Source organism: Chironomus tepperi, unplaced genomic scaffold, assembly GCF_022539635.2.
Source record: "Chironomus tepperi strain 1889 unplaced genomic scaffold, CSIRO-AGI_Ctep_v1 contig_335, whole genome shotgun sequence".
Lineage (NCBI taxonomy): Eukaryota > Metazoa > Arthropoda > Insecta > Diptera > Chironomidae > Chironomus > Chironomus tepperi.
Window position 1 is genome coordinate 3583521 of NW_027226457.1, and position 25039 is coordinate 3608559.

A 25039-nucleotide genomic window follows, 5' to 3' on the forward strand; every position below is an offset into this window, starting at 1 on the left:
TACTCAAAATCAAAACACATCTAATGTAAAAATGACTCTCTAAAGAAATGATTTTATTATTTCCTTTAAAAAAATTGAAGAAAATAATAAAATTGTCTTGAAAAACATGTTTTTAATATTAAGACTAGATAGTCAAGAACATAAAATTTGGAACAAGTATAAACATGAGATTAGATTTTCTGAGATTTGCCTTGTTAAAATTTGCATATTTATTAAAATGGTACTAGAGGTGTTATTGAAGAAATTTTAAGAGTCTACAGCGCATTGTTTTGCTTAGAAATAGGATTAGTGTTCCCTAGGAAGGCTTATGTTTCAAGTTTTTGCTTTATCCTGACAGATAATGAACATATTTGCTTTTATTAACTTACTGGAATTACCGTGCTTATCAACATAAACAATCAATATAGATCTGTATTGTAATATAAGTCTGTTCGGGATCGTTACCCAAGCAGCGCAAAATTATTCGCTAGAATCAGGAATGATTTTGGGATGACACTTCCCCAACCCTTAATTACAAGAACAAATTCACCCTTTCCCCATCCCTTTCTCCTTTTAAAACATACCCAGCTTCTGCTTCTGGCTAGGATACCGCTCCTTTGCCGTGTCAATTGCAATATGAGAAGTTATCTTGGCGGCTATCACTGATTCGCATCGTGCCGCTTTTGTTAGGGTTATAAATAGATCAATCTACAACTTATCAAACTATCAAAAATAACTTTTGGATGACTTCGATGCTTCTAAACATCCAATTAGTAGAATATCCAATAAATATCTAAGCTCACAATTTACAGTTCATTAAAATCCAAAGAATTAAATCAAAACATCAGAGTGTATTGTTCAAATATAAAAGTTGGTACAAGGTAGAGTTAAGTCTATCTAATAATAGTAATAATAATAGTTCCACTACACCCCAATCTATTCTTAATTGAAGAATAAAATTAATTCTAAATCTATTTTTAATGAACAACTTCCATGTGCTTTCCTTCTCCATTTTTTTTTTCCATCATTGGGATGATACATATTTACAGTATGATGATGATTAATGGTAAAAAGATGATTAAATATTTCTCGTCACAAAAAAATAATAATAATAAAATTCCTCAATGGAATCTATTTTTATCATGACCCAACGAAGGCATATACACACACACACAATATGAACATCTACCACTTAAATTTGGCTTTTGTTGTGTCAATAATCGACCGGTCAATTTACATTACGGACTCGATGGCCATGTAAAAAGGCACATAATCGATTTGATAAAAAAATTGTACATTTCAAAGCCGGAATTAGACATGTTCTATATTCCTATTCACGAGAGCTGCATTCATGATTTCATAAATAATTGATTTTTAATTGCAAATCCTATTGCATTTGTCCATGGATTCATTCTTTTCTCTCGAAAAAATTGAAAATTTGAACTTTATTAAATATTCATGAAAATATACATTAAGCACCATTAAGCTTATTCGCAGTGGAGATAAATAGACTAAAATCCAAATCAAATACCACAACGGGGATAACATTCTGTGTTATCAACTATATGTTTTGGTAATTTGGGGCAGTTTGAAAATTACGTCCAGTTTGGAATCAACTCGGATTTTGTATGGAGAAGTTAGCTCGGATTCGTAAAGACTTGACCCGAAGGTAAGGATTTAAACCCAAAAGGATTGCTCATCGGCTTCAAAAGCAAAGCATTCTATGCATTCTTCACATCACACCTGAACTTCCCTTACGGTAACATTTCGTAATGGAAAATGAAAATAGATTGTGGAATGGAAATTATCAGTTGTAAATGACTACAGTTACACGCGCTTTTGAAATTTTCGGCTTACAGAAAAGTTCATAAATCTCATATGGCAATTTTTCTTCTTCAATTATTATCATCATATGTTATTTTCTGTTCATTCATGGTACATTTCACATAGTGGGTGAATTAATCAAGTCATTTTGAGCAAGCCACAGTTTGTTTTTCCTGAATTGTGCTGACATCCTACGCAACAGTCCTTGCTCTGCAAAAAATTGCTTTTAGTTTTCTATTGATGAAAATTATCATTAAAAGTTTGCATTCATTTCAAGCTTATTGAATGAAGAAATAGATATGGAAAGGTGAATGGATCGAAGATTAAAGTAATGTCTGCTTTGGAAGGCAAAAGTCGGTTAACCGATCCTAAATCTAAGATCAGGCCGGTGCGACTCTGATATGCTGCGGAATTTAAGTATATCTAACAGTAAGGAGCTCCATCAAATTAGGCTTCTTCTCATAATCTTCAATAAACTTATTTTCTCATATTATCCTAACGGTTTTCAAAAATTCAAAAAACTGTACCGTTCTGAGAACAAACACGTAACATTCTATCCAAACAATCCATTTGTTTACGTTTTCTAGGATTCTGATTGGATGACTCGAAACAAGAATCGAACAAAAGAATAAATTTTTAATTTAGTCATTTTAAGCTCTCTAAGTGTAATTTTAACTTATTTATAACTTGTGATGGAGGATAGCAGTAGTCCTGACGAACACGAATTTCCCGGTTTGTATGAAAAGAACAGGAAAAATCCACCAGAAGAAAATGAATCAAATTCATCAGAAAATTTTGAAAAACAGAAAAAATCAGCGAAAAAAGATAAGAAGGATAAATCAGATAAGAAAGATCGACAGTCATATGAGGCATTAGGTGCGGACAGTGATGAAGATAATGAATCCGGTGGCAGTAAATTATTTAGAAGTCCTTCAAAATCCAAAAAGTCAAAGACATTCAAATTCCCATCGGCAAAGAAAACTGAAAAGAGAGAAAAATCAGTTGAAATAAAGGAAGTGGTTGACGGAAAGGACAAAAAGAAGGATAAAGAGAAGCACAAGGATCATAAAGATGAGAAGAAGAAGGACAAAAAAGATAAAAAGGAAAAGTGCAAGGCTGGAAGTTCCATAGATGTCGCTTTTGAAATTGGAGGTGAATTTTATAAACTTCTTATTCTATCCACAACATTTATAGCATCTTCTGCCTTCTCTTTTCAGATATCCAACCAATCTTCGGTGTCTCATTAGGCTTAGCTGTTGAAAGATCCCGATGTCATGACGGTGTTAAAATTCCTTTAGTAGTCAGAGACTGCATTGATGTCCTACAAGAAAATTTACAATCAGAACAAATTTATAAAGTTGAAGGTGTTAAGGCACGAATCCAGCATTTAAAAAAATGCTACAACAATCGAGACACCTACAATGAAGAACTGGATATTCCAACTGCATCAAGCTTGTTAAAAGCTTACTTACAGGAACTTCCAGAACCAATACTCACAACAGAACTCATCACTCGATTTGAAGAAGCTTCTGCATTTCCAGAAGTCACAGAACAAGCAAAAGAACTCGAAACACTTATTGATCAACTCCCAAAATGTAATCAAATCTTGCTTGCGTGGCTAATGAAACACTTTTCGGCAGTCATCAGTACCGAATGTAATAAATTAAACGCCCAATGCTTGGCAGTCTTACTTTCACCCATTTTACAACTATCACACCGACTAATGATAACGCTTCTGTGTCATGCCGAGACTCTCTTTGCTGATGTACATTTGCAAAAGTAAGTTATCTTATCTATAACACGACAGACATTAAATTATTATTTTATATACTGTGTATGCCTGTACGACAAAGTCGTTCAAAATAATACACACAATTCACAATCATAATGGAATTGTAAAATAATTGCGGCATGTATTTCGTAAAAGTTTACGAGTGGTCAAGTATGAGATTAATTGAGTAGAGGTCAGAGCGCATTATGAACATTTTATTTGGGTCAATTCAATTAAGAGAGAGTCTTCATGTATGTATTATATTTGTGTTTGAAAAATAACGATTTTTCGAAATTCAAATTTTATTTTAAAAACGGCCTACTTCGTTCTCACTTCAAGAAGTTTTTTGAAGATTAATTAAAGTTAGTTGATGAATTTGAGGCAGCAAATCATTGAAACTTGTTTAAAAACATGGCAAAAGCTATGCACATCCAGTAAGACACTACATAACACCGACTTTCTTTACTTTTCAACCGAAAGACAATCTCACCGCACTCAAGAAAGCACTCTTGACAAAAAATCAAATTTCAAAGCTGTTGAAAAATCCATAAACCGTGAAAATTTCCTCAATGGGTCTTCTCAGGTGCGTAACGAATCTCTAACATTTTCGACACACTTGTGTTAATAAGGTGTAAATCAAATTTCCGTAATGCATCTCTGTATGATACAGAATATCTCGACTCTCTGCGTTTGTTTCACCTGAGAGATCACTTGTAGATAACAATAATAAAACATCTTAAATTTTGTGTTTTCAAAGCATTTGTGTACATATGGCCATATATAAAAATGTTGTATACACAATCATTTTGATGGATAAAAAAACAACATAGTAGATATACACAATTTTTGTGTATGTATGTATCGTTTGTGGGTGTTGAATAATTGAAAAATAACGTTACGTTTGTTTGCATGAGCTAGTAACAATTAAGGTGTAAAATCTCATACATGTCTATGCATTTATTATAATAACGTAACGACTTTCGTGAACCATATACTGTGAATATTGCCTATCTCCAACTTTATACAGTCAACAACAAAAAAAAAAATAACATGAAACCTTCATTCACTTTTCTACCTCAAAAAATCCCACTCGATCGCTTCGATAGTTTCATTCACGATTTACTGTTGAATTGTTATATTTTGTTTGCTGCTGCAACAGCAACAAAAAAACGAAGAGAATTGTGCAATCGAACATTTTTTTTGTGTTTTTTTTTTATATTTATGTGATATTTATTTTGTGCAATAATGGAACATAGGAAGATGCAACGCAAGCGTTCTTGGAAAATACCAAAAGTTTTTCGCCAATGCGTGTACATAACATGATTATTTCCATCAATATCAACCACATCATGTAAATATTTTCATCTATTCCACAGATATGTACCGCCAATTCATGCAAGTACAAGTCCAAATCTACCAGAAACAGTTGAAGACATTCAACTGGAACTGAGAAAGCAGGAAAGTTTATTGAATCAAATTCATTCCGAAATGAATGCGGGTTTTGTGACCAAAAAGCGTGAGGAAGAACTGTGGGAGACACAAAGAATTATAACACAACTGAAGGTATGTGACATAAAAGTTATTGGCTCTAAAAAAATTGAGTCATCAAAAAATATTTCTTCTTATTTTATTGGCCGTCTATAGCGCAAGTTGCGAACATTTGAAAAGAAACAAGATTCAATGCAAAAAAGCATGGATACAGATGCCATAGAGGAAGCTATTGATTTCACATTACGACGACCTGATGACGATGATCAATCGAAGAGAGAAGCTGTGACGACGACAAATGACCCAATTGTTTCCAGTGATGAGCATAAAGAAAATGATGCGATACAGTCAAATGACTCATCAAATGGAGATAAAATTTATATTGCTGAGAATGGATTATTTATGTTGCCTACAGATCATCCAGATTATCATACTTTAATACGATTACAGCTTGAAAATCAGGTATGATATGAGATCAATTACACCGGTTGAATTTAAATTCCGATCAGAGTATGTCATGGTCATTTTTAAATACCAAATGACGTGTCAAATTAGTTTGAATTCCATGCAATCAAACTCAATTAATATTAATGAATTTTCTTGTAGGAACTAATGAACTGGAAGCAGCAACTTCAATCTCGAATAAATGCAGAACGTGCAGAATGTGTGAATCTTAAACGACTGCTAGAAAATCAACCTCAAGTTGCCAATAATATTGAAAATCATACAAGTTTAACAGCTGATGATCCCGAATTCGATAGGATTGTAGAGCACTATATCAAAGAAAATGCATTATTAGAACAGAAAAGGATCCTGCTTGGCAGGGAAATTGTGGAAGAGAATCTCGCGCTTATACAGCTTCAAGTAGACTTAGCAATGAAACAAATTATTCATTAAATACTTTAAATGTGATTACGATTTTATTAGATATATACGATAAAAAAATTGTGGATGTTCTTGTGGAAGCAGTTTGGTGACTGATTCAAAAAAAATAGTTATAGAAATTATAGGAACGTGACATAAAAAAAATAGATCCCTAATCATCATAAATTTGAAGTTTGGATAGGATTCGAACCTATGACATAATATGGTTACTTGTATACTTCCTAGAAGTACTGTTACTATCGATACAACATGTCTGGATAAATGTCAATAATATATTAATGATTCTGGATAACATAATTATTTAATGGAGGAATTTCCAATACTTTTATGGCTGAACCTACTCAAAATAGCTTATATCAATGTCTTTTAAGAACATTTACATCCTTAACTCCAACTTAGCTTCAAATTATACAATATCTTAAAACTTCATCGCTTAATGCTTAATATCAAATATATTTAGGTACGTCATGCCTAGATATCACTCCACCAACTTCCACAAGAACATCAAAATATAGAACTTTATAAAGGTATTTACTGTGACGGCGTCGACTGTAGTAAAACTAATAAAACAAATAAATGTAATGAACAGACGTAAACAATTGAAAATACCCTGGCTAATGGATATCGTCTAAGAAAAGCACTAAACCTGATACCAAGTTGGTCAAATTGTGAATATGCTCGTTTGACTCTCCTTGAGACTCTGGAATCGAATGGATTTATGGTCAAGAAGTTAGATGTTGATTTTGCATCGTCTGTTTCATTCGTGCTTAACATCGTTGGTCTTTGACTGCGGAATTGTCGTAGAAGTTCTTCGTGTTGTGTCTGAAAAATTATGATAAATTAGTATGCAGAAATGGAGTTGAATTAAGGACATAGATCATACCGTAAGTTTCTCATATTGAAGTCTCAGTGCATTCTTCTCAGCTGTTATGGATTCCAAATTGTTTTGTTTTGTTATCAATGATTGCGTCAATGACTGCACTCTATTTTCAATTTCGGCATTTACTTGTGATTCTCGATAAGCATTTTTGAGTCTCTTCAATTCATTCTCTTTTTCATGCAACTTTGTAGTCAAGTGAGTCTTTTGTTTGAGCATTTCCTCTCGTACGTGTGTCAGTTCTTGTTTTTGTAGTCTAATTTCGTCTTCATAGTTTGTCGATTGCATTGTAAGTTGCTGAATTGTCTCATCAAGATTAGTAATCTTATCTTCATAATCTGATACCATAATTCTATGCTTATGCTCCATTTTCTCAATGAAATTTCTAGATTCATCGATTCTTTTCTTCATCAGATTCAATTCTGACTGCAAATGATCACGTTCATTTCTAATTTGGTCCATTTCCATTTGAAGCGTAGTTGAGTCACTCGAAGTCTCAGTCTGTCCGTCTACGTCCACTTGATTCCCTAATTTTAGCTGATGGATTAAGCTCTCTTTCATTTGTAATTGATTTTGTGCTCTCAGTTTATAATTCTGCAGTTCTGTGTTTATGTCTCTCGTCTCATTTCTCGCATATTCAAGTTTTTGTTTTAATTCATTTTCATTCTGCTGGAATTTCATTATGCTACTTTCTAATTCTGATATGGTCTTGATGTAATTGGCATTGGAACTCTCTAATGACTGATTCATCATTGTTAGATCGCGTTTTTCGTCTGTTAAAATAGCTAACAAACTCTCAAGGTCATCATTTTTCATAACACTTGCACTTGCCTTGAGCTGCTCATTCAAGGCATCAACTTCCAGTTTTAATTCGCTGTTTTCTGATCTTAATTCAGACATCAAAATCTTCACTGTAGCTAATTCCTTTTCAACACTGAAACTTTCACTTGATGATTCCTTCTTTAATTCGCTAGCAATTGGCTCTGATCTCTCAAACTCATCTTCATTGTCATTCTCAACGACTGTATGTCTGGAACTCATTGATTTTTCAGAAAACGAATCATAATCATTTTGATCACTTCTTGTTGACTTTTTGGGCGTTGTTTTCGACAAAACTAACATATTCTTTGAAAATGATGGAATCCTTGGAAGACTTTGTGAGTTGGACAAGCTTTTCTGTGTATTTTCACTTTCATTTTCCTCAATTGGTTTTAATTGTTGCTGTTGAATCAGTGATGCTGCTTTCTGATCTATATTATTTAAAAGATTTTCGGCCTTCGTTATCCAAGACATTTTACTGGACTTTAACACTTATTACGTACTAAATAAATACTAAAAACAACTTTTCAATTCTATTGCCAACACAATAATAAACAGCTGATCGACAGAAGCCTTTCAAATGTTTCTTTGGAGAGATTGAAAACCGTTCAATGGTTACTTTTTGAAAACATTTCAACAGTTTTTTGTGTGTCGAGAAAATTTTTATTCGCGAATATTTATAAAATCATTTTTTCTTGAAATTAACGCGATTCTGAGTGTCTAGAGTGAATTAAATTGTGTAGTGTGGTGTGCAATTAGTGATGAATTAAGGAATTGTCGAAAATATCATCAAGAATTGAAGAAAAGTGAGTTAAAGTTAAAAAATTAAAATTTTGTTGTGTTAAATTTTTATTTGCAAATTTTTATGAATAACACAGTGAATTAAAGCTTTTGAGTTAATTGAACGACATAATAAAGCTTGTATAAAAGGCATCAATCATTTAATTGGTCAGTGAATCATTATTTCAATGAAAGTGGAGAAAATTTTCTATTTTTAGTAATTTGCAAGAAGAAAAAAAAGTCTCCATAAAAAAGTATGAATAATGTTATTCTTAACAAGTCTCATAAGTGCTTAGTGCCGAGAATATAATGTATCACAATCGTAGGCGTTAATTAATCAATCAGCGAACGTTCATCTACTTTCAGCGTGGAATATTTAATCAAATTTTTCCACTTTTGTTTACGTTGCTGGATCTTTTTTGTCGATTAAGGAATAATCAAATTAATTGGTTGTCGTACGTTTAAATTGCTTACAATGCAGTAATACAGTCCAATTGGGATTTGTTTTTAATTCTGATAAGAATATTTTAAATATTCTACAAAATTATTCTCTCCGATTTTATACACCATGGATAGTTTAAGCACATTATGGTAGAATATGTGCTATTGCGTTTAGCCTGACTTTATGTCAAAACCGGTCATAACATAACATAAACACAAAAGAGATTTGTCTCAAATTTGGTGCTTTAAATGCTAGAAACTATTTTAACGTCTTTTGAAATTTCAAAAATCTTAACGAAACGTTCAGTAATCCATGAAGTTCATTTTCGTTCAGTTCGTTTGAATTTTTGAAAACCGTTAGAAATTCAATTGTTATTTGAATTGTAAATATCCGTTGAAAATTTTATAGTCAAATAATTTACAATTTCTAACAAAACAGAATAAAAGCGTTTAAATCACATAATTGCGATGACTTCTTAACGTTTTATATTCACCACACAGAAATCCAACAACAAAAAGTGAAAATAAAATAAAACATCATCAAAAAATAGAAAGAAAATTCATAAAATTTTAATTTTTTCATCCAACAACACGTCTAAGTATTTTAGAATAATTTAGTAACATATAAAGTATGTCTTGATAAGTGACACAACAATAATTAATGTAATTTTACACATCAATAACGCGCAACACCATTAAAAATCAAAAAATTAGAAATTTTATAAAGAGAAAATCAGAGTAAAAGATTAAAAAAGAAAAATGGATGACACATTTATCTTAATTTTATTAGTTATTGTGATGTTAGTAGGATCCTACTTAGCAGGAAGCATTCCATTAGTTGTAAATCTATCAGAGGTATCACTGATTTTTTTGCCTATTTTTCGACGAATTTAAAATGAAAAATTTTTCCATTCAGGCCAAACTTAAAATTTTTTCAATACTCGGTGCTGGACTACTTGTTGGAACGGCTTTAATTGTCATCATTCCCGAAGGTGTGCGGTCATTATATGAAAATGTTAAAACGCCACCGGAAAATCATGGATCAGAAACAACTCCCCATGATGAGCCTGAGGACTTTTCAAAGACAATTGGATTATCGCTAGTCTTGGGATTTGTATTTATGATGCTTGTTGATCAAATATCCTCACGGCATACACATAATCCAGACCTAAAAGATGCAAAGAAAAATTCAACAGCCACAATTGGATTGGTTGTACATGCTGCAGCTGATGGAATTGCCTTAGGAGCCGCTGCAAAGACAAGTCATTCGGATGTAGAAATGATTGTATTCTTAGCCATTATGTTGCACAAAGCACCAGCTGCATTTGGTCTTGTTAGTTTTCTTCTTCATGAAGGAATCGATAGACAACGAATTCGTAAACATTTAGGAATATTTTCATTATCAGCTCCACTTCTTACCTTAATTACATACTTTGGAATTGGACAAGAGCAAAAAGAAACTCTCAATGACGTTAATGCGACTGCTGTGGCTATGCTGTTTTCAGCAGGAACTTTCTTATATGTAGCAACTGTACACGTGTTACCAGAATTGACACATCAACAAGGCCATAGCCATCATGCACCGTCCGGTCCACATTATGTCCATTTAGAGCAAGGAACAATCACATCTAAACCAGCACCAGGACTATCAAATTTAGAACTGATTACATTGATTTCTGGAGCTTTGTTGCCACTTATTCTTACTGTTGGACATCATCATTAAAGGCAACTAGCCTTCCCTTTTTTTACGGTTCGTGACAAGTCGTGTCATAAAGTCTATTGTTGTTTTAAGTTTAATGAAATTCGACGAAACCTCAAATTTAAATTTTTTTTTGTATCTTTATGTGATTTAAGTTACGATAAAAAAAAGAAATCACTGCTATCTTGTAAGCAATCTATGTCTTAACATGCTGATTAAAAATTTACCATTAAAGAAAATTAGATAAAGATAATTATTGAGAGATAACAAAATGATAAAATATTGAGTATTTATTCAGGTGCTTCCTTTATTAGTTCTCTGAGTTGGTTGTTGTAGCTGCTCGGTGGATTTTATTTAATTTAAGAAAATTATCTGAAAGTTGGTTTAGTGAAATTTATGGACTTAAATTTAATATGACTTCTGTTAAAGTTTATTTTTATTAATGGTTATGTATGCAGTACAATGGATTAATACATACTTTTTGGTGTAATAATCTACACGTGAAATACGGAAATAAATTTTTCTTGCGTAAGGTAATCGATTACGCAGGTTCTTTTGCTCAAAATACATTACGAAAGTTATATGAGTAGGCTGACTATTATAATGATTGGAGTTGAGTGATTTGGCGATTCAATTGAGGAATAGTTCAATTATGTTGATGAATTGGGGATCTTCCATACTTCGTTGAAGGAACGGATCAATTGGAATCGATGGACTCCTTCAGATGTAGCCTAAATCTGCCTCTATCGCTAGCTTAACCTGGTTTCCGCCTCATATCCTTATCGCATCTCACTTCAGTTCTCTTACTAGTCCACTAATATAATTATTAGACCCCTAATACTATTTTTGACCTACTTCTAACCAGCATTTTCACCACTAAGTCGATTCCTTATCAAATTATTCACCATACCTCATATCAGCGACTTCTCCAAATCCATAAAAATTGCGCTATCTTAAGCATTATCACTCACGACTTCCATCAACTTGTTATCATTATTATTCTATTCTCATGAGTCAAGTACTTTCAACTTATCATTGAAAAAAAGCCACACAAATAATAACAACAAATTTTAATGTTTCTCAATGCCGGAAAACTTGCGCGCTTCTTCAACAAAAATAGCTGACAATATAAAATTTTAATTATAACAAATGCATGCGGTTTAGTTTGTACTATGATATTCATAGTTGCTAGCACTGCATACCCATCGTAAATGGAACATAATGAAGAAGAAAAAGAGCCGAGAGAAATATTTCCTCGGACCAGCAATTTTCTCGATGAAGGAAAAAGAATGAAAATGAAAATTGCTTTTTTTTGTCTTCTTCCTGTCTCTATGAAACATGTAGAAGTAGTAATTGAGTTGTAGTAAATTGAGGAAATTAGGAGTAACGCATTGAATTGAATTTTGGTAATAGTTTTATCTTCTGATTGCTATTTAGGACAATAAGCATAACTTTTTGAGAGAGACAATTGTTGTGGAATTGAGAGAGGATTGTGAATTTTTGATGGGCATTGTGGGTTAAAGGGTATAAGATCGGGTTATATGTAGGATAGCGATCTTAGGTAAGACAACACGTTCATCTGGTTGAGAGATTCTAGTTCAGGCCTATAGATAGCAAACTAAGCATTTGCTTCATAATTGGAATGAAAGCTTGCATCCGAATTAGCACAAGACGGTTGATGGTTTCAGAATCCGACACCATACCGGTATGACTGTGTCAGTGACTGTGGCATACCAGATTTAAACCAAATTTGACACCAAATCATAGTCACGTCAGTCTGGGACCGGATCTTTTGATCGATTAACTGGTTTGGACCATTCGGGTGTAATATTACAAATTCATTCCTAGTTGCAACACCGATTATGCGATAACAATAGCTAGGTGCATCATACACATGATACATATCCATAGAATCATACAATGAGTAACAATGAGCGTAAAAAGAGCTGAAACAAAAATGAGAGAATTGAGAATTTTCCCCAAAATCTGAATCCAAACCACCTTAACATTTACCAACCTTTTAGTCACTACTACAGCAAACAATATGTTCCTCCAAATTCCGAATCAGATAACCTTTAACCTTTTCTATCGGCTGGGAGTCTTACTTTCTTTTCTGAGAAAAAAGCACGAATATAAAAATCTTTTTTTATTCTCATCGAATTTCTTCTTTTCATCCTGTGCAAATAGTTTCCATTCTCACATATAACGAAAAAAGAAAAAAAAAGCTCGCTCAACATCGCAATTTTTAGTCTTCTCTCGAGCATTGTAAAATGTAGACGGAAGGACTTTCTATTCGGTTCTGGCTTGAAAGCTTTCAACGTTATCATATAAAATATATAAAAATACACTTTCCATTTCTGTGTACATTACGCTGAGATTATGAGATCTTGTTAAAATGTGAATGCGATGTGAAAAAAGCTTGTTTTGATTCTCGTGATGGAAGTGAGATGTAAAAAAATATCTTAAAGTTGTGTAAAGTGTGATATTTTTGTCCGGATGATAAATTATTAAAGTCATATCCATAGTCGTTCTATAGTTTTTGGCAAATTTTCATCTGTTTATTCATGCGAAAAAAAGAAGTATGATTTTGTGCTGACTAAAATAGTTTCTGTCTCATACTCAGATTATTAGGATAATTTATGGCAAAGTCTATCCTTTTTTTATATGATGGCAATTATAGAAATTGCTACTAATGAGTTAAAACAATTTAATCTGGATTTAATTTGAATAACCTTGAAATGGAGATTCAGTGGAGCAAGTGAGGAATGTTGTTTTTTTGTGGAAGTGTATAAGGTGCATATTATGGATTGAAGACGTTCAGTGTCTCATTTTTGATCTTTAGACAGCTTTGAGTGGAATAAATTGGAAATCCAGGAGCACATGCCGTAAAATGGTCAAAAATCAGGCATCTAACTCTGGTCTCAGGTCGCATTTCATCGAAAGCGGTCTGGAGCCAGAGACAAATTGGCCTGGGATCGGATTTTCGACTATTTCTACGCTGTGTGCCATTCCAGTAGTCATACAATACTCAAAATGTTAGATTTTTAGCAAAAAGTTGCTGGAAAATCAAGAACAATCCATGTCAATGATGTCCTCACTTCAAAAAGTTTTTCCTAATTAAAATCCCATCCTTCATCTAATTCTGCTGCTTTTTCCATAAATTCTTATCATTTACGATAGCAAAAGCCTACTAAAACCAATTCCTGCCTTACCATATGTCCCAAAACTTAGAATCTTCACTATAGTAATTTGATATTCAAGCTATATTCTCCAAAAAAAATTCGAGTCATCGCTGTTTAAGCTAAATCAACTATTTATACAATCCATATCTATCGATTAATGATCATCATTACAAATTCAAAACGTTATATTCGTCGTAGTAATAAACAGTAAATAATAGATTGAGTAACAGTTCGATGTTTGGCAAAAGTCATGCAATTTAAGCACAAAAGCGTGGTGGAACTGCTTAGTCATTTAAGAATGAACGCTAGTCATTTATTGTAATGATTATTTCGGCTATATTTAGACTTTATTTAAGCGATGCTAGTCTACTTTATGTGAGAATTTCTATTAAGAAGGAAATTGCGTCTAATTTTTGTCAATGATGCTTCCACTTCGGATTTTGAAATTGGAAATTGCTGGCATTTAAAGCTTGAAATTGATATTTATGCATTAATTAACAAGCAGAAAAGTAGCAAAGAATATAATCATTAATCTGGCTATATAAACATGCGGAACTAATCACAAAATCCAAAACAATCCAAAATGAGAGATTTTTCACTCAAAAACCGGCTTATAAGCTGCAGAGGCAGTAAAAAGAAAGCTTAGAATGATTTGATATATTACGATGAAAATGTTCCTTCTTCATACTTCTCATAAATGGCAATAAACACAACTTTTGGTGAATGAACAGCACAAAAAGAGGGATTAAAATATATGTTTTTTGTGCCTTTACATTCAGCGAGAAGTTTAACACTTTCGTGCCACCGTTCATGCTGTGGAGCTGTATATGTTCTCGTATGTAATAAGGAAGTTAAACATTCGCGTGCCTTTAAAACCTTCCACTTTGAAAAAGCGAGAATATTCAGTTATAGCTTCGCATTCGCATTTGTTTTTAGTGCCACAAATAAAAAATTATTGCTGGAGACGACGGACTGTGGGTCGAAATCTTGATTTAATTTGCTTGATGATAAGACTTTTGTATGGAAATATGAACTGTATTTAGGCTGTTATGACTTGTTTTTGGGTTTATGTTCCGGGCAGTGCAATGCAGTGAACCGCCATAAAAATGGATCGAAGTAACCCGATTCGGTGTCGTCAGGGCCACTTTGAGTGCTTCCATTAATTCCGACTTTCCGGTATTTCTGGTACCCTATCGAACACGATGTGCTCTTCGGGACAAGTCAAAAGGGATTCACAGTATAGGGGTATTCAACGGATATACTCAAGGTCTTAAGTCTCCATCCATCCGTTATTCCATTTTCAATTAAACCCAAGATTAAATCAGGACCATTAAACTCAATTCCAGCACTAAACCTCCTTTTTACTTCAGCCAAAAATCAATAACCACTCCATGATAACTTCCACTAAACTACATTCCTTATTTGCCATAAAATATGCTAATCAGTAACAACAACAAACTTAAAACATATTTAATTTCCCTATAAAAAATATTCGATGCTAAAATGCATGACTACGTCTACTATTGTTATAGATGAACTAGCAATCAACATCAATTAATTTATTCGGTGATTAAACAAGACAGAAAGGAAGGAAGATAAGATGGAGAATAGGATGATAATCAACAATATGAATTTGGCTATTAATAACATTAATTCAATGAAATCATCATTGATGCAGCGTATTAGGTAAAATGTTTGTTTGCTGTGTGACGATACTGATGACTTTCTTTGCTTTGCTAATTGAATTGAATGTGTTTTGTCTGTTGCTGATGATATGGATTAGATTTGGATCATTGTATGGGTGTATATTGTTTATGTTTGGATAATTTGAAATTGAAAAGCAAGCTTTGGAAATTTGCTTTAGGTGAGGTTTGGTTTTATTGGAAATTTACAGCTTCTACATTGTTGAATCCTTGGATTATATGGAAGGTTTGCAGAGAAGCTGGCTTTTGAACTAGTTTTGAGGTTATGTTTGTAGTTTTGCGGTTAGTTCAAAAAACATTTTGCAGATTGTATTGAAAAGTTTCAGATTTTGAGTGACTTTCCATTCCATTAGACCACATCAAAGCAATCATACTCAAGGATTATAGTCAAAATCGTCAACAAACACCAAAAACTTCATCTCAACTTTCAATCAATAAATCGATACGACTTCTTAATTTCCTACAATTAAACTCAACATGCAGCACAATCATAACTCAATTTCAAATGTAAATCAGCAATACTATGTTTAATGTTGCAAGTAAAATCTCAAAAGAGTCATTAATTTGAGCTGCATAATAAAACACTTTAGTAAATTTCGAAGACTTCCATAACGAATAACATTATTCAGTACGAGAAAGTCATGATTTGAATATCAAATGCAAATTTTGTTTCCGGCATTTATGTAGATTCATGAACAAAAAACGCCTAAAAGCATATATCAGACCATTTTCTGATGTGGATCGTGTATGTGTGGAATGAAGGGAAAGGAAATTACTAACAACGGCTATCCTTGACGTTGAGTTTGGATGAAATGAAGTATTGGGGTTTTAATTATAAGGAAGCTTTGATTCGAGTAAATTTAAAAATTATCTAAAAACGGTTTTCAAAAATTCAAAAATTTCAACGGTTTTCAAAAATTTGAACCAAGTTCTTCAATAAATTTTAATGTTCAAATACCGTTAAAAATTCAAATTTGTAAAATACGTTAAACATTTCTTATCAGTAATCAACCTTAAATAACATAAAAACCTGACGAAAATAACACAACAGTTCCAAAATTACACGCAAAAAAGATAACAAAAAGTAAAAGTAAAAATCGATTGATGCCTTCAAGCTTTCATGTTACGAAAAAAAAAGTTCTTTACGACATTTTATTCATTCCAATTTTCTTTCATATCTCTTTTTATAGTTCCTATGCTACCATCACCAATAGCATCAACAACAATAATAGCAATCAATTCACAGATAATCAAGAAGAAAACTCATATCATTACATAATGGAATTGTCTCACAGCCTTACACTCAATGAGGAGGCTTACAATCAAATACCGCCTGAAAAGAGGCCAGTCTTTGTATTTGAATGGCTGAGATTTTTGGAGAAGGTCTTGGTCAATGCCAACAAGGCGGATATAAAAGGATGTCAAAAGAAATTAGTGGAACAGCTTACTGCCCATATGCAAAATTCACCGGGACCGCCAACAAGGAAATTAATTGCCAGATGTTTGGCAACGCTATTCTCAGTCGGTGATACGTTTCTTCTGTTTGAAACTGTCAATAAATGTAATGACATATTGAAGAATAAGGATGACTCGCCAAGTTTCTTGTCAACAAAGTTGTAAGTCGATAATATCAGAGTTGTGTTGGATATACTGGATTTAATCAGATTTCATATCAATTTAGCTGGCTTATCTTAAGATTAAATTGATATGAAGTCTTGATTAGTAGATAATGGTATATCCAATAATACTCATAATCACCCTCAATACCAAATAACATCCCTGACTTTTCCCATCAAATTTATAAAAGATTTATGCCGCACCTAACTTGATTGATTACAATTTACTTTTTTCAGAGCTGCCGTGAGTGTTGTCGGAGCAATGTACGAGCAATTGGGTCGAATGATGGGAAGGTCATATGAAGAGACTGTTCAAATTCTTTTAAAGTCACTAAGAAACGGCGAGTCTCAAATGAGAATAGAAATTTTAATAACATTAGAAAAAGTTTGTGCTGGTATGGGAAATGCAATATCAAATGTCCACAAAGAGATTTATAAATGTGTACGTGTATGCTTATCGGATCGTGTGATGACTGTTCGCGTGGCAGCTTCAAATTGTTTACTTGAAATGCTCAAACATGCACCGTTCTTGTTTACAGTCGAACTTGAATCGATGGCATCGTTGTGCTTTCGTGGTTTTGAAGGATCAACTTATGAAGTTCGATGTGCTATAGCTCAATTACTTGGTAATTTAATAGCACAAACTCAATTACATCAACAGACAACTGGAAAGAATCCAATGATGAATCAATCGATGACGTCATCATCATCAGCAGGGAAATTGAGGCTTACATCTTTAGATGAAGCTCTTGGATTTTTAATGTCAGGATTTTTACGTGGCGGTGCATCGTTCCTTAAAGGAACAGGAGAAATGATTAAAGGATCATCAGGAACAAATCGTGAAGTTCGTGTTGGAGTTACACATGCATATGTCGTATTTGTAGAGACAATGGGTTCTGTATGGCTTGAGAGGAATATGCAAACATTTTTAATACACGTGCTGGATTTAGTTGCTAATCCAAAGGCTGCATCATCTCATGTCGAATCTGTTTACTCAAGAAAATGCATAAATTTCATTTTACGATCCGTTGTTGGCAAAATGTTGGGCGAGAAGGCACAATCAAGTGCATGCAAGGAATTGATTCATATCATTGCCAAACAAATGAATTCAATTGATTTTAATCCCGAGAATGCAAAGGATGCAAATCAGGAGACTTTATTTAGTCAACATCTGCTTGTCTGTGCATTACAGGAATTGGGAAGTTTGACATTAGGATTAGGAACAACAGCACAAAATTTACTGTCAGATCAGTCATTAAATTTCATTGATGCTGTATGTGCTGTTTTAGTACATCCATGTCTTGCTGCACGATTGGCAGCTGCTTGGTGTTTAAGATGTGTCTGTGTTGCTGTTCCAAGCCAAATAACTCCATTAATTGATAGATTTTTGGAAGCCATTGAGAAAATGAGATCATCACCAGATGCTGTGTCAGGTTATTGTGGAGCTTTAGCAGCTGTCGTTGGAAGTGTTCGTTACTCACCACTTGGAATTCCTCATACGAAAGGAAAGATCATTTTCAATACAGCTGAAGAACTTTTAAGGACAGCCAGTCAAAATTCACGATTAAGTCTCAATCGTACACAAAGTGGATGGCTACTTATTGGGTCAATTATGACACTCGGTAATTCAGTTGTTAAAGGCTTATTGCCAAGAATGTTGCTGTTATGGAGAAATGCATTTCCAAGGTCGACAAAAGAACTTGAATCAGAAAAGGCACGAGGTGATGCATTTACATGGCAAGTTACATTGGAAGGAAGAGCTGGTGCTTTGTCAGCTATGCACAGTTTCGTTCAAAATTGTCAGGAATTGGTCACTGACGATATAATTAGGAGATTACTTACTCCAGTTGAAAGCTGTTTGGCGATGCTTGTAAAGTAAGTATCGATTGACTTCAATGCCTTTAACAAAACTAATTTATATCCAATTTACAGCATTGCACCCATCGTTAAAAGCTACAGTCAGCATTTGAAGGCACCATCTGCAATGGTACGGCTAAGATTGTATGAAACATTATCATTGCTTCCATCAAATTCCCTTGAATCTTCCTATACTCATCTGCTGAGAATGCTCGTGTCGGAATTTACATTAACTGAAAATCCAGCAAATACTACAACGTCATTGTTGAGAGACATGTGTAATGCACAAGATTCCATCATATTGGGAACGTGGCTGCAAGAGACAGAACATAGAGCTATTGAAGATCAAGTAAGTTGATAGATTTAGGAGTTGATTGAGTCTTGAGACAATTTTTGGGTATAGCATGGTTTTGGTCTTTGAATCTTGATTTTTGGAGGAAGTAGGCTTTAACTAAAAGTTTTCTCAGGCTTAATTTACTCAAATAAACACTAACAGACTCAAAAATTTTGTTTATTTTCATTTTACTTCCTTTACGAACCTTTTTTTTTGATTTAAAAATTATTTTTTATTTAAAATACATTCACAAAAATATAAAATAAGATGGAACCAAATAGAAAAGCTGATGATCATGTAAGTCTTGTGAATGATCTACTGACGTGTGATTAACTCACTATTAAGAGTGTCATGGAATTGGATTGGCAGGCAGCTGTTGAATATTAATTTTTTGTATCTCTGGTGCAAGTTTAATATCTGTTGACTGCCAGTCTAGCTTCATGTCACTTGGATCTTTTTTTCTCATTGTTTTACTTTTTTCCTTCGTTTCTCTCATCACACAAATTGCAATGTTCTGTTCTGTATTTCCTTTTTTTATGGTATTTTTTGAATATGATTCGCTGATTGTGTCAATCATGTCAGTGGATATACTTTAAGCTTTTATTCACATATAACACATTGTTACTAACTCTTTAATTGACATTAGTTTCTAGGCTGACTTGATAATCTTAGTGTGTGCCTATTATTTGGAAGGAACTGGATGATTTAGGTTACTTCTGAATTTATTGGAATTTTACTCAGTTATGCATGAATTTCAGTTATTGCTCAGTGCTTTATGGCTGTTTATTCAAGATCTTCATATGCTTCCAATGACGTCATCGACCGCAAATGCCATTCATGGAAAATCGATAAAAATTAATCAGGTCTACCATTAATTTCATCGAATGCAATCATGCAAAATGCTGTGTGCCATTTTTTATGCTTCGATATGCTTTTCATCATAAATCATGAAATATTTACGTCCAGTTCCAAATATTTTTGCTTAATGTCAGCCTAGAAACCCAAATGAACTTCCTTGACTAAATTTAAATCTCTTTGTACCAATTTTACAGCTACAACCTAATAGCGCAAGCGGATCAGGAGCTCTTGAACATGATCCATGCTGTCTATATCGTCCACTTCCAAAATTCGAGCAATGTCCGGGACCGCTTCCATTGGGAGTTACAGTTATCGACATGAGTTCTACATTATTTGGGAATATCTTCTCACGCGTATCCAATAAGCATCGTCTACAGATGTTGGAGCATTTCAGTGAATGCATAAAGCATGCAAAGAGTCAACGACAAGAGGCTGTTCAAATGAACATTTTTACTGCATTGCTGTGTGGATTGAAAGGACTTACAGACAGTAAAAGTTCAATTGGACTTGATGATGTGAAAAAATCAGCAACAAACTTGATCATCAATGCTCTCGTAAGCACAAATCCAATTTTGAGATGTTCAGCAGGCGAGGCATTGGGTAGAATTGCACAAGTTGTTAGCGATTCACGATTTACAGCGGAATTGGCACAAACAAGCTTTGATAAATTGAAATCAGCACGTGATGTCGTCACTAGAACTGGACATTCATTAGCACTTGGATGCTTACATCGTCATGTTGGTGGAATGGGATCGTCACAGCATTTAAATACGAGTGTATCAATTTTATTGGCATTGGCACAAGATGGATCATCTCCAGTCGTTCAAGTATGGTCATTGTATGCATTATCATTAATCATTGATTCCGGTGGTCCAATGTTCCGTGGATATGTCGAACCAGCATTATCATTAGGGCTGAAATTACTATTGTCAGTCTCACATTCTCATGTTGATGTTCATCAATGTATTGGACGTATGTTGGCAGCTCTAATCACAACGATCGGACCAGAACTTCAAGGAAATGCTACATCAATTTGTTCTATAAGATCCAACTTCCTTTGTGCATGTGCATTAATGCAAGCTCATCCCGATCCACTTGTTCAAGCTGAAGCAACTGGTTGTTTACAGCAAATACATCTCTTTGCGCCACGTCATGTCAATTTATCATCACTCGTCCCGACTTTATGTCGTACATTATCTAGCAATTATTTGATGCTTCGTAAAGCAGCTATTGCATGTTTACGTCAATTGACAACGAGAGAGGCCAAGGAAGTAACAGAACATGCAATTTCTATTTTTGCCGACGACGACGGTCTGCTGTCAGAATATGGATTGATGGGAGTGTTATTTGGTATGTTGGATACTGAGTCTGATTCGGAAATGATTAAAAATATTCACGATACAATTACATCGATGCTACAAATGCTAGCTGCTGATAATTTATCTCAATGGTTAAGCATGTGTAAAAGGGTATTGACTGTGGCTATGGAAAGTGAATTGGCAGGTGGCGAACCGGCAAAAGATACTGAAGGTGATGAGGATGATGATAATGCTGAATTTCATACAGATGAACCAACACAGACACATCCAGCTGTACAGCCAAGATGGAAAACAAGAGTTTTTGCAGCTGAATGTGTAAGGAAAATCATCACAACTTGTGAACAGGCAAGTCCAAAGCATTTTGACTTAATGGCAGCAAAGGATTTGAACAGTCGCGGTGATTTCCTCGTCTTGCATCTTTCTGACTTAATAAGAATGTCATTTATGGCTGCCACAAGTGATTCTGATCAGTTGAGACTTGAAGGATTGAAAACTTTACAGGAAATAATTGACAAGTTTGCAAGAGTTCCGGAACCAGAATTTCCAGGACATTTATTGCTCGAACAATTTCAAGCACAAGTTGGTGCTGCTTTAAGGCCAGCATTTGCTAATGAAACTCCATCACACGTTACTGCAGCAGCATGTGAAGTTTGTAGTGCATGGATTGGATCCGGTGTGGCTAGAGATTTGAATGATTTACGTCGTGTCCATCAACTTTTGGTTCAAAGTTTAAGTAAGCTACAGACAAAGACAGTCTCAACTCAATTATACAACGAAAGTATGGCAACATTGGAGAAACTCAGTATTTTAAAGGCATGGGCTCAAGTCTATATTGTTGCAATGATCAGCAATGGCTCATCACCTTCCAATTTGGTCCTCAAGAAACTTAAAAGTATTCCAAATTCCTTTAATACACCGTCCGATGATGAAATGTTTGATGAGTATGAGCAACGTGGTGAAAGCTTGTTGTCTCTCGTCCAACCTGAATTGGAGAATTTATCAAGGAACTGGCTTGCTGCATTAAGAGATTATGCATTACTATCACTTCCAGCTGAATACAACAGTCAATTGCCACATGATGGCGGAGCATTTTATACACCCGACACAATAAACAGCTCAAAGCCTCACTATCAAAGTTCATGGCCACAAATTCTATATGCGTCCGCATTATGGCTTAATGCTGGTGGATTTGAAAGTGGATTAAATCCAAATACATCAGATTTTGAGAGTGGCGAGAATATCAAGACACAGACGATATCGCATGGCAGTTTAAGTGCCGATAGATTTTATCTCATGTTTGGTATTTGTATGGAATCGCTGTGCTCAACAAGATCAAATGAGAAGCTTGATTGTGTGATTGCGTGTCTACAGTCACTATACACAATATTTGATTCCAAGTGGGCACGAAAAACGATGGCAAATACAAAGGAACTGCTTGTTGAATTGTCAAATGTTTTGTATAGGCAAATTTTGACAAGAGACAGTCTCGAGGTTCAATTGTTGTCCATTGAGATTGTCAAGCAGTCAATTATGATTGCAAAGGAATCACTTGATGTCAAAGAGAAGGATCCAAACGGAAATGATATTGATGAGGAAGGAAATCATATCGAGAATGCAGAAGACAATAGAAATGAGGACAAAAAGGAGGAGAATGAAGAAGAATCAAAGCCCGAGCATGATATAACACCAGGACGTTCACATAGTTATGCTGTATTGGAAGTGATTTTATGTCTTCTCGCACGTTATTGTCCGGAATTGAATCCATCACAAACAACACGTCTAACGAATGATAAATTGATGTCAAGTTTATGTACGAATGGAAATTATAAGCTGAACGATGACAGTAATATGCTTGTAGCATCAGCATTACAGGCACTCGAAGATCTTCCACGTTTATGTACGCCAGAAGGTGCTGTTAAAATTTTACCAACAATTTTGTACCTAACAACCGGTGTCATTCAACAAATGTCAATGAAATCCATTCACGATAACACAATATTGGCAAATTGTGCATCAATGCAAGCATCATTGCATCTACTCAAGTCACTGACCACAGACAGATATGCAACAGACGAGAAATCTATGGATGAATGGCGTAACTACTTGGAGAGTGCATTAGCTAAAATAATTGACCTAACCAAGACGGGAATTGATGATGATAAGAAGATGGATGAAGTGACTGTCATGTTAGCCATTGCTGTTTTCATTCTACATACACCCAAAATTGTCATGCTACCTAATTTCCAATATCCATCAATCAATCTCTTCCGACAATGCTTCCAAAATGATTCAAACTTGATACGACTTAAATGCGTCCAAACAATACGATCGATATTTGTTAATGCGGATTTGAAGGTTGCAACGCCATATATACACGCATTAGCGCCAAGAATAATTGAGAATCTTTATGCTGAAAGTACGAAAATGCCAAAGGATGAGATTGAATTAGCATTAACATTTGAGAGTATTACGACAGTTGATTCCTTGATTACGTTAGCTGAACCTCAGAATAGTAAGTATATGTAGATTTTTAAGAGCTACTCACTTCCATATCCAACAAACATTATAATTCCATTTATTAACATTCTCATTCCAACTTTTTAATGCCTTCCAAAAGGAGATTTAATGCAAGGTATACAGCTCACATCCCCTTAAATAACATAAAAAATGCTTAATTTAATTAACTTCAATCACGACATAAAAATTTAATTTCCAATTCATTTACAGGAATACAAATGTTGACATTACTGGTGCCAATCTTAATTAGTTTCTTATTGGAAGGGAATCAATTGAGATCTGCGTCGAAATTTACAATTCAATTGCACGAACAAAGTCTTCAATGGTTGATGAAAATCGGACCGAAATATCCTCAGGTAATTTATTGATTAACAGCTGTTCTGTTTTGGAGTTGAGGCACTTGATGCTTATTTAGGATGGAATAAGAGTGAATCTGATGAATTTGGATTAAAATTAAGAAGATTTAGTTTTAAATCCGTCAGATTTATTTTTAATCCACCGGATTAATTTTTAATTTTCAAAATTTACCCACAAAATCTTAACATTCTCTCTAATTCCTCCCACAGCAATTCAAAACACTCATGGGACAAGCGCCAGATTTACGTAGTAAATTAGAAACAGCCATAAGAAGTAGCCAACAGCAAGCAGCAAATATCCAAAAGGCAAATACAGAGACAAAGGAGAATAAAGCAGTTGTGACACAGGCACCGCAACCGACTATAAAATTGAAGACAGATTTTAGCAATTTTTCATAGAATGTTGAGACAGGACTGAAACTAATCGTGTTAAAGAAGTGAAGAGAAATTTGATTGAAATAATATAAAAGAATTAATTATTTAACATAAAATGAAGTTCTATAGTAGGTTCAAATAATATTTATCATGTAATGAAACTGAAACCTTTTTGAGTTTCCAATTTAGTGTTCCAGGTAAATGATTTTATTTTTCTAATTAATTAAAGAAATATTAATGATGTATTTGAGTTGTTGATGAATTTTTTAATAATTTGGAATTGTAATGTATTTAGAGGACATATATTAATAAAAATTAATAATGGATATATATCTACTTTAATAATATTTAATTGACGG

The 25039-nt window shown here is 33.9% G+C and overlaps 4 protein-coding genes and 1 long non-coding RNA gene across 10 annotated transcripts; 3 read left to right on the forward strand and 2 right to left on the reverse strand.

Annotated features, from left to right (window-relative positions):
• Nucleotides 1–697: 697 nt before the first annotated feature.
• On the reverse strand, nucleotides 698–4281 carry LOC139093262 (uncharacterized). Its single transcript, XR_011544672.1, has 3 exons — nucleotides 3301–4281; nucleotides 2971–3124; nucleotides 698–2784 (listed from the first exon to the last, which is right to left on the reverse strand). It is a non-coding gene; the product is annotated as an uncharacterized lncRNA (long non-coding RNA).
• Nucleotides 2376–6553, forward strand: Rlip (Ral interacting protein). Its single transcript, XM_070643938.1, has 5 exons — nucleotides 2376–2955; nucleotides 3021–3582; nucleotides 4951–5137; nucleotides 5219–5524; nucleotides 5669–6553. Exons 1-5 carry the CDS (start codon nucleotides 2496–2498, stop codon nucleotides 5957–5959), a joined length of 1806 nt encoding a protein of 601 aa, XP_070500039.1. The 5' UTR covers nucleotides 2376–2495; the 3' UTR covers nucleotides 5960–6553.
• LOC139093260 (golgin-84-like) lies at nucleotides 5956–8217 on the reverse strand. Its single transcript, XM_070643939.1, has 2 exons — nucleotides 6831–8217; nucleotides 5956–6769 (listed from the first exon to the last, which is right to left on the reverse strand). Exons 1-2 carry the CDS (start codon nucleotides 8115–8117, stop codon nucleotides 6479–6481), a joined length of 1578 nt encoding a protein of 525 aa, XP_070500040.1. The 5' UTR covers nucleotides 8118–8217; the 3' UTR covers nucleotides 5956–6478.
• A 77-nt stretch (nucleotides 8218–8294) lies between these two features.
• LOC139093258 (HEAT repeat-containing protein 5B) lies at nucleotides 8295–24925 on the forward strand. Of its 6 annotated transcripts, none has more exons than XM_070643932.1 (10): nucleotides 8303–8449; nucleotides 15278–15431; nucleotides 16639–17064; nucleotides 17302–18939; nucleotides 18997–19270; nucleotides 19523–19552; nucleotides 20308–23944; nucleotides 24050–24064; nucleotides 24160–24305; nucleotides 24516–24925. In XM_070643932.1, exons 2-10 carry the CDS (start codon nucleotides 15346–15348, stop codon nucleotides 24702–24704), a joined length of 6441 nt encoding a protein of 2146 aa, XP_070500033.1. In that variant the 5' UTR covers nucleotides 8303–8449; nucleotides 15278–15345; the 3' UTR covers nucleotides 24705–24925. The 6 variants fall into 6 exon arrangements, with proteins under 6 accessions (XP_070500038.1, XP_070500033.1, XP_070500032.1 ...); XM_070643931.1 differs by lacking the exon at nucleotides 8303–8449 and adding an exon at nucleotides 12811–13142; XM_070643937.1 differs by lacking the exon at nucleotides 15278–15431 and having other exon boundaries at nucleotides 8295–8449.
• Zip102B (Zinc/iron regulated transporter-related protein 102B) lies at nucleotides 9402–11096 on the forward strand. The gene is made up of 2 exons (XM_070643940.1): nucleotides 9402–9719; nucleotides 9781–11096. The coding sequence occupies exons 1-2, from the start codon at nucleotides 9624–9626 to the stop codon at nucleotides 10585–10587; spliced, it is 903 nt and encodes a 300-aa protein (XP_070500041.1). The 5' UTR covers nucleotides 9402–9623; the 3' UTR covers nucleotides 10588–11096.
• Nucleotides 24926–25039: the final 114 nt, after the last annotated feature.

Coding starts and splice junctions, on each gene's coding strand:
- Zip102B (XM_070643940.1), top strand. CDS start 9,624: ATGGATGACACATTTATCTTAATTTTATTAGTTATTGTGATGTTAGTA. Junction 9,720..9,780: donor TAGTTGTAAATCTATCAGAG/GTATCACTGATT, acceptor TTTTCCATTCAG/GCCAAACTTAAAATTTTTTC.
- Rlip (XM_070643938.1), top strand. CDS start 2,496: ATGGAGGATAGCAGTAGTCCTGACGAACACGAATTTCCCGGTTTGTAT. Junction 2,956..3,020: donor TGTCGCTTTTGAAATTGGAG/GTGAATTTTATA, acceptor TTCTCTTTTCAG/ATATCCAACCAATCTTCGGT. Junction 3,583..4,950: donor GCTGATGTACATTTGCAAAA/GTAAGTTATCTT, acceptor TCTATTCCACAG/ATATGTACCGCCAATTCATG.
- LOC139093258 (XM_070643932.1), top strand. CDS start 15,346: ATGGAGAATAGGATGATAATCAACAATATGAATTTGGCTATTAATAAC. Junction 15,432..16,638: donor TCATTGATGCAGCGTATTAG/GTAAAATGTTTG, acceptor CTCTTTTTATAG/TTCCTATGCTACCATCACCA. Junction 18,940..18,996: donor TGTTTGGCGATGCTTGTAAA/GTAAGTATCGAT, acceptor TCCAATTTACAG/CATTGCACCCATCGTTAAAA.
- LOC139093260 (XM_070643939.1), bottom strand. CDS start 8,117: ATGTCTTGGATAACGAAGGCCGAAAATCTTTTAAATAATATAGATCAG. Junction 6,770..6,830: donor TTCAATATGAGAAACTTACG/GTATGATCTATG, acceptor ATAATTTTTCAG/ACACAACACGAAGAACTTCT.